General features: G+C 32.4%; 1 protein-coding gene across 1 annotated transcript in view; it reads right to left on the reverse strand.

Moving 5' to 3' along the window:
• Positions 1–14,440, reverse strand: part of LOC121519945 (M1-specific T cell receptor alpha chain-like) — a 36,550-nt gene extending 22,110 nt beyond the window's left edge. Inside the window, exon 1 of the mRNA XM_041803066.1 lies at positions 14,385–14,440. Within this exon, the coding sequence (XP_041659000.1) occupies positions 14,385–14,424 (40 nt within the window). The 5' untranslated portion in view covers positions 14,425–14,440. The remainder of the gene's footprint in view (positions 1–14,384) is intronic.
• Between the last annotated feature and the right edge of the window lie 1,122 nt (positions 14,441–15,562).

Here is a 15,562-nt window from a genome sequence, read left to right on the forward strand (position 1 = left end):
TCAGGCCTTAAAGGATGATAAAAGAATGATGATTATAAAAAAATAGCTATTTTTAAATCTGTTTTTAGCTTGGACTTTAACCTGCATGTGACATTTATTCTAACCCTCACATTAACACGTGGATGTCTACATATTCAAATTAAGTTTTTCTCTATACAACCTCTTTGAAGCTTAAAATGTAAAATCAAATAATGTTGATGTCTATCAGACAGCACAACAACAAAAGCACGTCCTGGTGAAACAATATCAGGTCATTCATTATGTCATTTGTAAGAAATTGTTATTACTGATTGCAATCATCTGTTTACTAGCTACTTTGCACAACAACATTTGCAACAAATCTACACGGAAAATATGTAAGTCTTTGATATGACCCTGGTCCAAATCCAGTTATATTTGTGCCATTTTTTCTAACAATGGTATTAAGATCAATTCCTTATTTTATAAACTGAAAAGTGCTGAAAAAACTCCTAAACTGGGTTTAACTAGTTTAGAATGGATAGTTATAATAACTGCCTGTTTGCTAATACCAAACAATTTCCTTTAAAAAATCAACTGACATGTATAGTCTGACATGGTTTATCTAATGAGAGTGTGTTCATCTTGGTACTCACTGGACTCTACGCTGAGTTTGGTTCCTTTTCCAAAATAAAGTTTAGTAATTCCTCCAGCAGTCACACAGTGACTCTGATCTGAACATTAACTACAGCAGCTTCTGCCTCAACATAAACTTAGAAGACTGGATAGAAACTACTAAAGGAGTTCATTTTAGGTCCTAATGTTAATGTTTGAATTGATTTGATTGATTGATAGCAGATCTAAGTGGATGATCAAACAATGGAGATTATAAAAGATGTACTTATCATTCAATGATTAAAAAAAAACATTTAGTTTTGATTTTGATTATTATAATTTGACCATCATTTGACATCACTTTCACCCTTTACATTAACAGTTTATTATTTTAATTAACCTTCTCTTGCTACCAAGATAATTGCATCATCTGCAAACAGTTGGACTTTTACCAACATATTTTAAAGAGCAAAAAATAAATAGTCAAATAAATGTTTAATACATTTTATTTACCATCTAAAGATTAAAGATTAGGTTGTTATTGCAAATTACAGCACTATCCTGATATAAATGTTAAGATATTTGTTTATGTAGAGGAAAATTTGTGCCTAAAGTGGAATGATCTAAAGTTTTACCATCTAATTGACTCTAATTGTTTGGTACTCACTGGACTCTACGCTGAGTTTGGTTCCTTTTCCAAAATAAATTTTCCAGTTTCCTCCTCCAGCAGTCACACAGTGACTCTGATCTGAACATTAACTACAGCAGCTTCTGCCTCAACATAAACACAGAATAGAAACTACTAAAGGAGTTCATTTTATGCTCTAATACTGATGTTTCAATTGATTTGATTGATTGATTGATTGCAGATCTAAATGGATGATCAAACAATGGAGATTATAAAAGATGTACTTCTTATTCAATGATAAAAAAAAGTTTAATTTTGATTTTGATTATTATGATTTGACATTCATTTGACATCACTTTTACCCTTACATTAACACTTAGTTTTCTCAACCTTTTAATTAAGTTTTTAAGTTTAATACATTTTATAAACCATAGAAAGATAAAAGATCAGGTTGTTTTCCCAATTACAGTTCGATCCTGATAGCAAAGTTTGGATTTTTTTGTTTTCATGTAGAGGGAAATTTCTACCTAAAGTGAAATTGTCTAAAGTTTTACCTTCTTGATGTGTGACAGTCATGTGTTTGGATTGAATATAAGATTAAACTACAACTAATATTACAGTGTTGTGTTTCCAGGTCTTCTGGTTTTGCTGCTGTTGTCCTAAACATGTCCCTGGTTGGATCTTTGCTGGAATCATACGGACGTTAATACTGAACTTTAAAACTTGACTTTTATCTAGAGAGGATTGTTATGAACAGAAAGTAAAACATGTTATGCTGCACACATAAAGAAGTAAAACCAGCAAAGAGTAATAATCATTGAACTTACTGTTCTGTATGATCAATCTGATGCCCGCCCCAAAAATCAGTTTCCTATCAGCAGTCACACAGAGTCTGTTCTCTTTACAAATAAACCGTACATAGAACCCAACAGAAACATTCATAATCACATAATCCACACTCAAACTGACTAATGTGTTTTAAAGAGTTATTTTTCTATCCAATCATTCTGAAACATAGAAACTAAATTGTCCTCTTGACATTTTACCTGCTTATGAAACTAAACTTTTAAAATCCTCTTTTATATAAAGACAACATCATTCAGTCTGCTTTAAAACTGCACACTTAAAATTCTTCCCTCTTTTTCAATGGACTCATCCATTTTTTCATTAGATTTTTATCTCTCAATCTTATTTTTTCCTCGGCTAAACTGTTATTAGGAACATTCCAGATATTGGAAATACCCTGTTCATTCATCACTGGTTTGGTGATGTCATCTTGCAATGTTTTGTAGACGTGTTCTTGTTTTATGTCTAAAAACTACCTGCTTCTCTCTGGAAACCTTCAGTTTTATTTCTGTCACATAAATTATGAACTAAGTTCTTCAAACTTACCAGTAAAAACTAAAACCCATTTAGAACCACTGTATTTCTTGTACTCACTGTTTCCTACTCTCAGTTTGGTTCCTTGTCCAAAGATCAGCCTGTAGTTTGTTCCATACATCCACAGTGATTCTGATCTGAACATAAACTACACTCACCGTTTGATTATCAGACTCTGATTTTAGGAGCTAACTGGACAAATACTCAAGAAAGGTCGCATTAAATAAAACCACATCACTAAATACCAACCATAACAACTATAACTCCTCTTATGATTTTTTTATCAAAGTATGCAGCTTGATACATATAAAACATTTCAGTAGAAAGAGGAAGAGTGATCTTCTGTTCTACCTTTTTCAATTACATCATCTGTCATCGTTTCTGTCACATGTATAAACAGATTTGACTGAATCACAGTCACCATAAAGATGAACATGATGTGGATTTTCAGACTATGAAAATCTCTTTCTTACCCACGCTGATGAAATCAGCAGGGGGTTATGTCAAGGGTTCCATATCTTTGTTCGTTTGTTTGTTTGTTTGTGTACAAGATAACTCAAGAATGGAAAGTTGGATCTTCACCAAACTTTCAGGGAATATTGGGATAGTGACCGGGAAGAATCGATTAGATTTTGGTGATGATCCGCGCACCCGTTCGGTTTTTCTCGGACTTCGAAATTTTGACCACCATAGTAATCAATGGGAGCGTAAGTTCCTCGGTGGTGCTGCTGAGGCGTGGGTCTGCCGCCTCAGACGGCCATTTTAGTTTTAGATGCATTCAGCATAATAGACAAAGCAACAGCAGTAACTGGCTCTAACTCCATCTATATTCAAATATCACATGTACATATTTTCATGAACATATTTCTTGCATATTTATCTTACAATTAGAACTGAATTGTTTTTGTACTCACTGGACTCTACGTTGAGTTTGGTTCCTTTTCCAAAATAAAGTTGATAGTTTCCTCCAGCAGTCACACAGTGACTCTGATCTGAACATTAACTACAGCAGCTATGCCTCTAAATACAGACTATCTACAAGGGTTATAAATCATTAAACTAATACATTTCAGACTTAAAAGGAAGATAGAAAATGATGATTATAAAACATTAGCTATTTTTCAGTGAACAAAGGTTTAATTTACTTTAGCTTGGACTTTAACCTGCATGTGACATTTATTCTAACCCTCACATTAACACGTAGATGTCTACATATTCAAATTAAGTTTTTCTCTATATAACCTCTGAAGCTTAAAATGTAAAATCAAATAATGTTGATGTCTATCAGACAGCACAACAACAAAAACACGTCCTGGTGAAACAATATCAGGTCATTCATTATGTCATTTGTAAGAAATTGTTATTACTGATTGCAATCATCTGTTTACTAGCTACTTTTCACAAAAACATTGGCAACAAATCTACACGGAAAATATGTAAGTCTTTGATATGACCCTGGTCCAAATCCAGTTATATTTAAGCCATTTTTTCTAACAATGGTATTAAGAACAATTCCTTATTTTATAAACTTAAGAATTCAGAAAAAAAACTCCTAAACACTGTCTGAATTTGAACACAAAGTTGGCAACAATCCTCTGAAGCAAATAGGTTGAAACTTTAGTTTTAGTTGCTTAGTAAAAATCAGAAGGTAAAACTTGTTGAATCTGAAGGTTTTTTTAAAGCTTTGTTTTGTGTTTAAACTGGATTGAACTGGTTTTGACTGGATAGTTATAATAACTGCCTGTTAACTAATACCACACAGCTCAAAAAATCAACTCCCATGTAAAGTCTGACATATCTAATGAGAGTGTGTTCATCCTGGTACTCACTGGACACAGTAACTGCCGTTTTCTTCCATAAATACCAATTAATACCCTCAAAAATCCACCCATATAGACTTTAACGTGTTATATCTAATGAGGGTGTGTTCTGTTTTGTACTCACTGGACTCTATGCTGAGTTTGGTTCCTTTTCCAAAATAAACTTTCCAGGTTCCTCCTCCAGTAGTCACACAGTGACTCTGATCTGAACATTAACTCCAGCAGCTGACTCTGCTTTAAGATACAGATTCATTACACTGGATACAAACTACTAACTCAGTACATGTCAGAGCTAAATAGATGATAAAGCAATGATGATTATTCAGAATTTACTTACTGTTCATTGGCCAATGAATCAACCAAAAGTGGTATCTAACTTTGGTTTGTAAAATCAACACTTAGACCTGCATGTGGCATTAATTCTAACCCTGCGGTGGTTCTTGATAACATTTTGAGCAAGAAATTACAATAGCAGTCAGCTTTATAGTGTCTAAATTGCACAAAAATATTGGCGACAATTCCATAAAGAATAAATAAACCCTGGTTTACGTTCTTAGAATGAAATAAGCAGACTTCATTGATTTAGCTTTTTAGCGTTGTCTTGTCAAAAGAAAGAGTTTCATCACTGCTAAGTGATACTCTAAAATAATAATCTAACATGACTTTGAGGTATTATATCTAATGAGAGTAAGTTTATTTGGTACTCACTGGACTCTACGTTGAGTTTGGTTCCTTGTCCAAAATAAAGTTTCCAGTCTCCTCCAGCAGTCACACAGTGACTCTGACCTGAACATTAACTAGAGCTGACTCGGACTCAAAATACAGACATATTCCACTGGATACAAACTACTAAATTAGTTTATTTTAGACCTCCAAGAGAACAAAACAAGGATTATTTTTTAAAATACTTACTTTTAAGTGACTATATAATGGTAAAATTGCACAAAAACAACAACAAATCCATAGGGAAAATATTGAAGACTTTGATGTGACCCTGGTCCAGTTCAGATGATATTTCAATTCATTTTTTGGCCAAGTCCATTTTTAAATACCTGTTCAATACAAAGGGTTTTTTGAAAAAGGTTTGTACTGAGTTTAAAAAGGATTAGTTTGGTTATGACTGAATTGAACAGGATCATCAGTTCATCAGAAAATATTACTGTTATTTATATTCTCAAACTAAAATCAGTCTTAGCAGTTTTCATCAAATCAAAGATTAGTTTCAGTAACTGCTGTTTTCTTCCATAAATACCAAATAATACCCTCAAAAATCTACCTATATAGACTTTAACATATTATATCTAATTAGGGTGTGTTATGTTTCGTACTCACTGGACTCGACACTGAGTTTGGTTCCTTTTCCAAAATAAAGTTTCAGGTTTCCTCCTCCAGCAGTCACACAGTGACTCTGATCTGAACATTAACTACAGCAGCTTTTACTCTGAATACATGTATTACTCTGGATATAAACGACTAAATGAGTTCATTTTAGGCCTAATGTTAATGTCTGAACTGATTTGACTTTAGATGATATTCTGATTCATGATTTATAATTGCATTAACTGGATTTTCTTTACAAGTACATGAATATTGATAGTTTGTGCAGTCAAGTCAGGTCTTCATTCTGACAAAATTCCTAAAAAAGCTAAGATTCTCCTTAAAATCAAACACTGATGCCTGCTTGATACCAATAGAAATAGAAGCCCTAAACACACAATACTGAGTCAATTCTTGTTGTTGATTACCAGAATTACAGGTCATCTCCTGTCCACTGTGGACGTTCCACCTGAACATTGGCGATCATTTATGAACGGCAGTTTTTGATGGATTTTGATGGGTCTGTCACATGAAGTTCATGTAGTTTATCTGGTTTAATCCTTGGCTGTTTTTCCATATTGTTGATCATTCAAATAGCAAAGACTGACCCACTTTAATAAACATGCCAAATACACTATCAGAAATGTTGACAGCCTTAGTTCACACATCTAATTTTGTATTACTCACTGGTTTCCACTGTAAGTCTGATTCCCTCTCCAAAGATCACTTTTAGGTATCCTGCTCCAGAAGTCCCACAGTAGATCTGAGCTCAGCAATAACACCTGACATGGCAGATGGATTTACTCGCCATCAAATCCTCACATCTTTTCTTTCATTTTCATTCTATTGTATGAAAAGTTTGTCTTTTTTAACTTGAACAGCTCATGAAGTTTCATGTTTAGCTGCAGGCCTGAGACATTCAGTCAAAATGAATCAAACTGCATCATCAGGAGCTACATCACCCTGGAAATCTGCATTTATATGAAGAGATATACCAATCCTCAAACCCTAATGATCGATTGATTTTATTATGTATCAACGCCACATTGGAATTGTCCGATTTTACTGTCGACATCTTTGCTCCTGTCCACTGTGATTTAGTTCCTGATGTAGAAATGCCACCAGCTCATCCAATTCAGTGTTTTTTTTTTCTTCTAGTAAAATAAATTAATATCAATGTCTCCTCAGTTTTTAGATTATCAAAAACAACGGGGCGCTTCCAAGCTAAAACACTATTTTTCTTGGTACTGGTAAAGAGCACATTTAGATTCAGCTGTTGACTCTGTTGATCTTTGATTATTTATAATAAACTATGAGACAGTTTAAAAATACCTAACCTCACAGTTGAAAGTGTAAATAAAGCAGGCGTTAGTGAAGAGATAAAGTCATACTTACTGGACTCAACAGTTAACTGTACTCCTCTACCAAACAGTAATTTTCTGTTTCCTGTCCCAGTCACACAGTGTCTCTGAGCTAAACAATAACTAAAACATACAACCACATCATCTGCAAACTTACGGCGTGAGCTACAGCATACTTTCAAAATAGTTTTCAGTCTAATTTTTAATTGATATAAATATCTGAAATAACCATGTTCTTAAATACACAAACTATCCATATTTTTAGTTTTTAAACTAATATTTGTAATTTTCTTTGTATTATCTCAACACACAGAGCTGGAATTGCTACAACTGTGACTATATTAACTTCAGTTTAGAATTAGTTGAATAAAATCAGTCAATACTTGGCAGAAGTCACAACAGATAGTTTCAACAACACCAAAACATTTAGTATTTTTGTTAAAGCGTATGTCCTGAGAGTTGGTCGATGACAGCTGATAGAATTTTAAGCTCAGTATCAGAACAACTTTCATAGTCTTCTTAAATTCAGTGTCTAACATGTTGGTGACTTTAGATTTTAGCATAAGGTGCTTCATTAATTTACACTTAAAGACATCTGAGTAACTTTACAACATGGCAGTAACAAATCTGCAGAAACGCGGAAGAATCAAAATCATAAAAAATGTTAGGTCACTTTAAATCTTATAACAAGGTTTGTTTCTGTTTTCTACTTAAATAAACTCAAAGTTGGCTGTTATTAAAACTGGCAGAGCAGCAGCCGAGCTTCTTTGAAAGTTTTATAAAGTTCTCAGCAATAACATTAAAAAATGTCAATAAGAAGAGTGAACGCACAGTGCAGCAAACTTTTTTGTTCAATTTTCCATTTCACTGTTATGAAGTTACTGTGATATATTTAAAATCTCTTTTACCATTTGTGTGGTTTGTTAATCTTTTGTGAGTTTCGTGTATAAGTGTGAATAAAAAATGTTAAAAGGTAATAAGAAGATTCATGCAAAATATGTATAAATACTCTCACTACTCACTGTTCTGTACTGTTAGTCTGGTTCCTTTTCCAAAAATCATTTTGTCATTTGCAGAAAGAGTCACACAGTGAATGTGGCCCAAACAATAATGTCACAGTCACTTTCTTCATTAAATACATTATTTAGAGCAAATATAAGAACTACTGAACATCATACTAAGAGATCATTTGTTTTAGGCTGATAGTAGTCAGACTCTGGCTATTTATTCATTTATTTTGTTAATTTTTGGGTCATAACTGGAGTAAAAAATGCATTCAGTTGTTACTCAAGAAAGAAGCTTTTTCATGTTTTAATTTATCAAATAAACTTTAAACTCTAAATATAAATCTTCTTTAAATCTTTAAATCTTTAAAGCTTCTTTAATAGTCACTAGAGAAAATAAAAACACTCTTGTTCGCTGTATTTGAATAACCAGTAAAGTTCATCTGAAATAACAAAGACTGTTCCTTTTCTTAGCAAGTTTACAATCTGTAGAGAAATTTATTTGATTTTCTCCTCATGATTTCAAGTCAACGTTTTGTTTTTTTTAAAGAAGGAAATTTTTTTTTCCTTCTATAAAAGCAAAAGAAATTGATTATCTGATATTTTTCGAAAGTGACCAAAAATTTCCTGAACTTACTGGCTTCAACGTTCAGTCTGATCCCCGATCCAAAGAACATTTTATAGTTTCCACTAGTCACACAGCTCAGATCACCACAGCGAAAACTATCCAGCTAATACTACATGTTCAAATATCAGCAGCTCAGAGATCATTCAGAAATCAACTTTTCTGTATTCAACATTATCATTTCACCTTTTATATAACAGTGTTCATGGATTATCCTAGATAGTTCAAATTAATTTGAATGGAGTAAAATCCCTCACAGCCGTTAACCCTATAGTAAAATTATAATATTGAAGAGATATCAATTACTGACCAGCTATGTTATTTTAAGTTCTGAAAGATGTTAAGAAGTCAGACATTTTTGATGATTTGGTACAAATTAAATGTATGGGCAAACACTGTATATTATACATTATTGTTTACATTTTGGTTTATCTATTGTATTGAATTCTATCTTAAGATAGAAAGTTCTTTCTTTTAACACATTTGGGGGGAAATTGTGAAACGGCAACATGCTGACAGGGATACACATAACAAAATGTTTCAGGATAATTTTCTCCTTTCATTTTGAAAATAATCTTCAGTTATAGATTTATCATGTGAGGTACCTTGAGGGTCAGTTCTGGGACCACTGCTTTTTTTTACATGCTGCCCTTGTGACACTGATCCGTAGACACAATATTAATTTTCATTTTTATGCTCATGACAACCTTCATCTTTCTTTTCACCATTTCAACCCAGATGACATTTCTTCATTCTAAACAGTATCACAGATATTAAAAAAAATGAACTTTTTACAGCTCCATATTAATTAGAACAGAAGTTATAATTTCCAGTTCAGATGCTGCAAATGCCCATCTACCCAGCACCTTGGTTCCATATCATCAAACATTTCCCACAGTTGCAAAAGTCTTGGAGTGATACTCAGCAACACTCTCAGTCTAGATAATCATGTCAGTTCAGTACGGTCATGTTTTCATCAGCTCAGGAAACTTTCAAAAATTAGCCACGTTTCCCAGAAATCAACTTCCAACAATAATCCTAGCCTATATTTCATCCTGATTAGATAACTGTAATTCTCTGTGCTCTTGCTTGTAACAACAAAGTCCACATAAACTGCCCTGTCCTCTTTGAATTCTCTTCTAAACACTATTTTATAAGTGTACGTTCACAGCGTCATTACTGAGGAATATCATGACCACTTTTGAAAATATAAAAACAATGTGTTTTTTTTTTTTAATATAAAGTAAATAATTACTTATATCAGGATTACAAGCACTCCCTCATACTTGCCCAATGAGTTGACTTAAATTGTTTTTTAACTTGGGTGAAATTTGATTCCATCAATCATTAAAACAACCAAAAATCTAACAATTCATAACACATAGCATCGAAAAGCATCAAAGCATGGTTTTTTTGACAGCCTTATTTTGTACTTACGAATTTCAACATTTAATCTGGTTCCACTTCCAAAGAAGATCTTAAACTGATTTCCAGTATTCACACTGCATAAAGCCTCTTCACACAAACTCAGGTTGATCTGAGCGTGATCAACCCTTATTCAGAAAATGACTTTTTTTTTTTTGTCTTGGACATTGAGAAGATTTTTCTTTACAAATACAATAATTAAGACCAGCTGATGTTTGGGTTTCCAGTGAATTACTGTAAGTTGTAGGAAAAAGATTCAATCATCAATTGCACTATTTTTTGTTTCTCTACATTCTGATTTTCGCGGTACAATTCAAATAAATCCACTTACTGCTGTTTATATGAAGTTTGGTTCCACTGCCAAAGATAATCTTCTGGCTTGAAGTCACACAGTCTGAAGCTCCACTGCACAAACATCACTGACTAACTCGACATGCAGACGATACTCTCATCTACTTTTCTAAATAAAAGTTAACAGGTTAAAAAGATCTACCTCATGAGCCTGAAGAATTCTCTTATCAGTTCTATTGATGTTACTGCCATAAGCTCTGTCAAAAGTATTATTTATGACCATTTTTTCTGATACTATTGAAATTAATGGGGTCTACTTACTTTCCGTTAAATATTTTGAGAAATTACAAAATGTTGAAATTGTTGGATAGCTCTCTAAACAAGACATTTTGAAATAGTTTATTTCAATTTCAGTCAAGCATAATAAAGCATGAATGAATATGTAACCCTTAATTTATTACAGGTTACTTTTTAATTTGTCAGCTTTTTTAGACAAAACTATAACTGCTGAATTGATGCCTTAATAAAGCATAAGTCAAGTACTATTTAGGGAATGATTAGGGCTACTGCAAGGGTTATGGTACAAATACTACACAATATAAATCATTGTGATGATGGTATTGTTTTTGTCTTTCCTCTAGTTTTATGAGTCTAATGTTTTAAACTATTAAAAAAATCAGTACTTACTGGTTTCAATGGTTAATCTGGTTCCCTTTCCAAAGATCAGCCTATTCACTCCTCCAGTAGTCACACAACATGAGGACTCATAACATAAACACAGTTCGGTATTACTTTGATTGACTGAACCAAACTCCATTTGGAAAACCATGGGGGTTTTTTATATTAAACCAGACTTTTACCTTTTCAAACACAATATCCAAGCCCACCTGATGTTTGGGTTTCCCAATAAATTAAGGTACATTTGTAGGCAACAGATGAAAATATTGATTGTACTATATGGATGGTAACTGAATTCATGCACTATTTTTCAGTTTTCTACATTCTAAATTTTCACCAAAGAATTGAAATAAATCCACTTACTGCTGTTTATATGAAGTTTGATTCCACTTCCAAAGATAAGCTTGTAGCCAGCATTCACACAGACTGAAGCTCCATAACACAAATCTCAGTGACTAACTCAATATGCAGATGATACTCTCATTTACTTTTAAAAGGAAAAATTACATTTTTTTTAAATGTCAATTTCATGAGCCTGATAAAAAAGAGATCTCCAAGGAAGCCATCCAATTTTTTTGAAAAATGACAAAATGTTGAACTTTTCGGATAGCTCCATTTAAATTTTGGTTATTAAAAAGTAAATTTCATGAGGATCTGCTAAGAATTCATCAAGTATTTCAACACATTACTAAATGTTGAAATAGCTGGATAACTCTTTGATCTATAGTATGATCAAAACACTCATCAATATCTTCACACGGGTCAGCATTAAAAAAAGCATCAAACATTACAGAACATCAGAAAATTCTTCATTTATAATCTATGATACATTTATTAAATCACTGGCCTTTTTGAGACAAAACTAAAAATGTTTTACCGATTTATAAAGCACTAATGAAGTATTAGAATGGGTCAGATTAGGGCTAGGGTTAGTGTAACTGATGCTTTACTAACAGAATATATAGCCTTATGCGATGAAAGTACAACTTGTGTCCAGTTTTACGAGCCCAAAGATGATGCAATTTAATTTATATCAGCACTTACTGGTTTCAATGGCTACTCTGGTTCCCTTTCCAAAGATCAGTCTAGATCCTCCTACAGAAGCAGTATTCACACATCATGAGGCCTTGTAACATAAACCCAGTTTGGTATTAGTTTGATTGTCTGAACCTAACTCTATTTAGAAAACTGTGGTTTTAATGTTTTGGATTTTAACTAAGTCTTACCTTTATTAATGTAGTCATTTAGCCTAGATGATGTTTGAGTTTCCAATAAATTACTATATAATTGAAAAAAAAAGATAAAAATATTGGTTGAACCGAATGGATACAAACTAAATTCATGCACCATTTTTCAGTTCACTACAGTCAGACCTTCACCACAGAATTAAAATAAATCAACTTACTGCCATTTACATGAAGTTTGGTTCCACTTCCAAAGATCGTCTTGTAGTTGTTATTCACACAGTCTGAACATTCATGGCACAAACATCACTGCCTAACTCCATATGCAGACGATACTCTCTTTTACTTTCTTTGAAAAAAGTTAACATTTTGTTTCTAGTAAATGTCAATCTCACAAGCCTAAAGAATAAATTTATCATTTCTATACAATCAGTTGCATTTAGCTCTGTCAACTTTTTATCCAGAACTTTTTTTTTTTTCTGATTTTATGAAAATAAAAGCGGTATACCAATAATCCATCAAATATTGGGAACATTTTTAAAATGTAGAAATTCTTTGATAGCTACCTCAACAAAATTTTTGAAACTTTTTGTGATAAATTTTTTAAAAAGCAAAGCATCAGTAGAACATTATAAAACATTAGTAAATAGTTAACTGATTTAAAACACATTGTTTACTAATTTTTCATTAAAAAATTAAAAAATTTTATTGATGCATCAGTTATGCATTAGTAAACATAAAGTCATCATATAAAGGCATCATTTTCTTAGCTATGTGCTTTATTGATGCCTTATTAGCACTTGTCAAGGATTTGTTGGGGTTGAATTTTAAAGGTAGGCAATTAGTGATGATTTAGTTCAAACATGTAAGAAGAAAAACTGACCGACAGGAATCATACAACAGCTGACAGAAAGGCTTGGGTTAGGGTTTAGATTAGGAATATAAAAACCTTACTAATAGAATATGTAGGATTATACAATGGTAGCACAACTTTTGTCTTTGTTCCAGTTTTAAGCCCAACTTTGTTATTTGAATTTATATCAGTACTTACTGGTTTCAATGGTTAATCTGGTTCCCTTTCCAAAGATCAGTTTAAATCCTCCTCCAGCATCCACACAGACTGAAGCTCCATAACACAAACGTCAGTGACTAACTCAATATGCAGATGATACTCTCATTTACTTTTAAAAGGAAAAATTACATTTTTTTTAAATGTCAATTTCATGAGCCTGATAAAAAAGAGATCTCCAAGGAAGCCATCCAATTTTTTTGAAAAATGACAAAATGTTGAACTTTTCGGATAGCTCCATTTAAATTTTGGTTATTAAAAAGTAAATTTCATGAGGATCTGCTAAGAATTCATCAAGTATTTCAACACATTACTAAATGTTGAAATAGCTGGATAACTCTTTGATCTATAGTATGATCAAAACACTCATCAATATCTTCACACGGGTCAGCATTAAAAAAGCATCAAACATTACAGAACATCAGAAAATTCTTCATTTATAATCTATGATACATTTATTAAATCACTGGCCTTTTTGAGACAAAACTAAAAATGTTTTACCGATTTATAAAGCACTTATGAAGTATTAGAATGGGTCAGATTAGGGCTAGGGTTAGTGTAACTGATGCTTTACTAACAGAATATATAGCCTTATGCGATGAAAGTACAACTTGTGTCCAGTTTTACGAGCCCAAAGATGATGCAATTTAATTTATATCAGCACTTACTGGTTTCAATGGCTACTCTGGTTCCCTTTCCAAAGATCAGTCTATATCCTCCTGCAGAAGCAGTATTCACACATCATGAGGCCTTGTAACATAAACCCAGTTTGGTATTAGTTTGATTGTCTGAACCTAACTCTATTTAGAAAACTGTGGTTTTAATGTTTTGGATTTTAACTAAGTCTTACCTTTATTAATGTAGTCATTTAGCCTAGATGATGTTTGAGTTTCCAATAAATTACTATATAATTGAAAAAAAAAGATAAAAATATTGGTTGAACCGAATGGATACAAACTAAATTCATGCACCATTTTTCAGTTCACTACAGTCAGACCTTCACCACAGAATTAAAATAAATCAACTTACTGCCATTTACATGAAGTTTGGTTCCACTTCCAAAGATCATCTTGTAGTTGTTATTCACACAGTCTGAACATTCATGGCACAAACATCACTGCCTAACTCCATATGCAGACGATACTCTCTTTTACTTTCTTTGAAAAAAGTTAACATTTTGTTTCTAGTAAATGTCAATCTCACAAGCCTAAAGAATAAATTTATCATTTCTATACAATCAGTTGCATTTAGCTCTGCCAACTTTTTATCCAGAACCTTTTTTTTTTTCTGATTTTATGAAAATAAAAGCGGTATACCAATAATCCATCAAATATTGGGAGCATTTTTAAAATGTAGAAATTGTTTGATGGCTACCTCAACAAAATTTTTGAAACTTTTTGTAATAACAAATATAAAAGTAAAGCATCAGTAGAACACAATAGAACATTAGTAAATAGTTAACTGATTTATTACATGTTGTTTACTATTTTTTTATTCTAAAATATAAACGTTTTTTGCTGCATCAGTAATGCATTAGTAAACATAAACTCATCATATAAAGGCATCATTTTCTTAGCTACATGCTTTGTTGATGCCTTATAAGCACTTGTCAAGGATTTGTAGGAGTTTAATTTTAAAGATAGTCAGATAGTGTAATTTAGTTCAAACATGTAAAAGGAAAAAACTAAAAGACAGGAATTATACAACAGCTGACAGAAAGGTTGTGGTAAGGGTTTAGATTAGCGATATTAAAACTTTACTAACAGAATATGTAGATTTATACAATGGTAGTACAACTTTTGTCTCCGTTCCAGTTTTAAGCCCAACTTTGTTATTTGAATTTATATCAGTACTTACTGGTTTCTATGGTTAATCTGGTTCCCTTTCCAAAGATCAGTTTAAATCCTCCTCCAGTGTTCACACAACATGAAGCCTTGTAACATAAATCCAATTTGGTATTATGACTGTCTGAACCAAACTCCATTTGGAAAACTATGTTTTTTTAAAATTATATTTGTGACTTTAACCAAGCTCTTACCTTTTAAAATCGAGTTATTTAGCCCAACTGTTTGGGTTCCAATAAAGTTAACGTATTTTTATGGTAGACAGACTGAAATATTGGTTGTACCAAATGGATACAAACTGAAATATTGCACTATTTTTCAGTTTCCTACTGTCAGACTTTCACCACTGAATTGAAATAAATC

Source organism: Cheilinus undulatus, linkage group 13 (genome assembly GCF_018320785.1).
Source record: "Cheilinus undulatus linkage group 13, ASM1832078v1, whole genome shotgun sequence".
In the NCBI taxonomy this organism is placed as follows: Eukaryota; Metazoa; Chordata; class Actinopteri; order Labriformes; family Labridae; genus Cheilinus; species Cheilinus undulatus.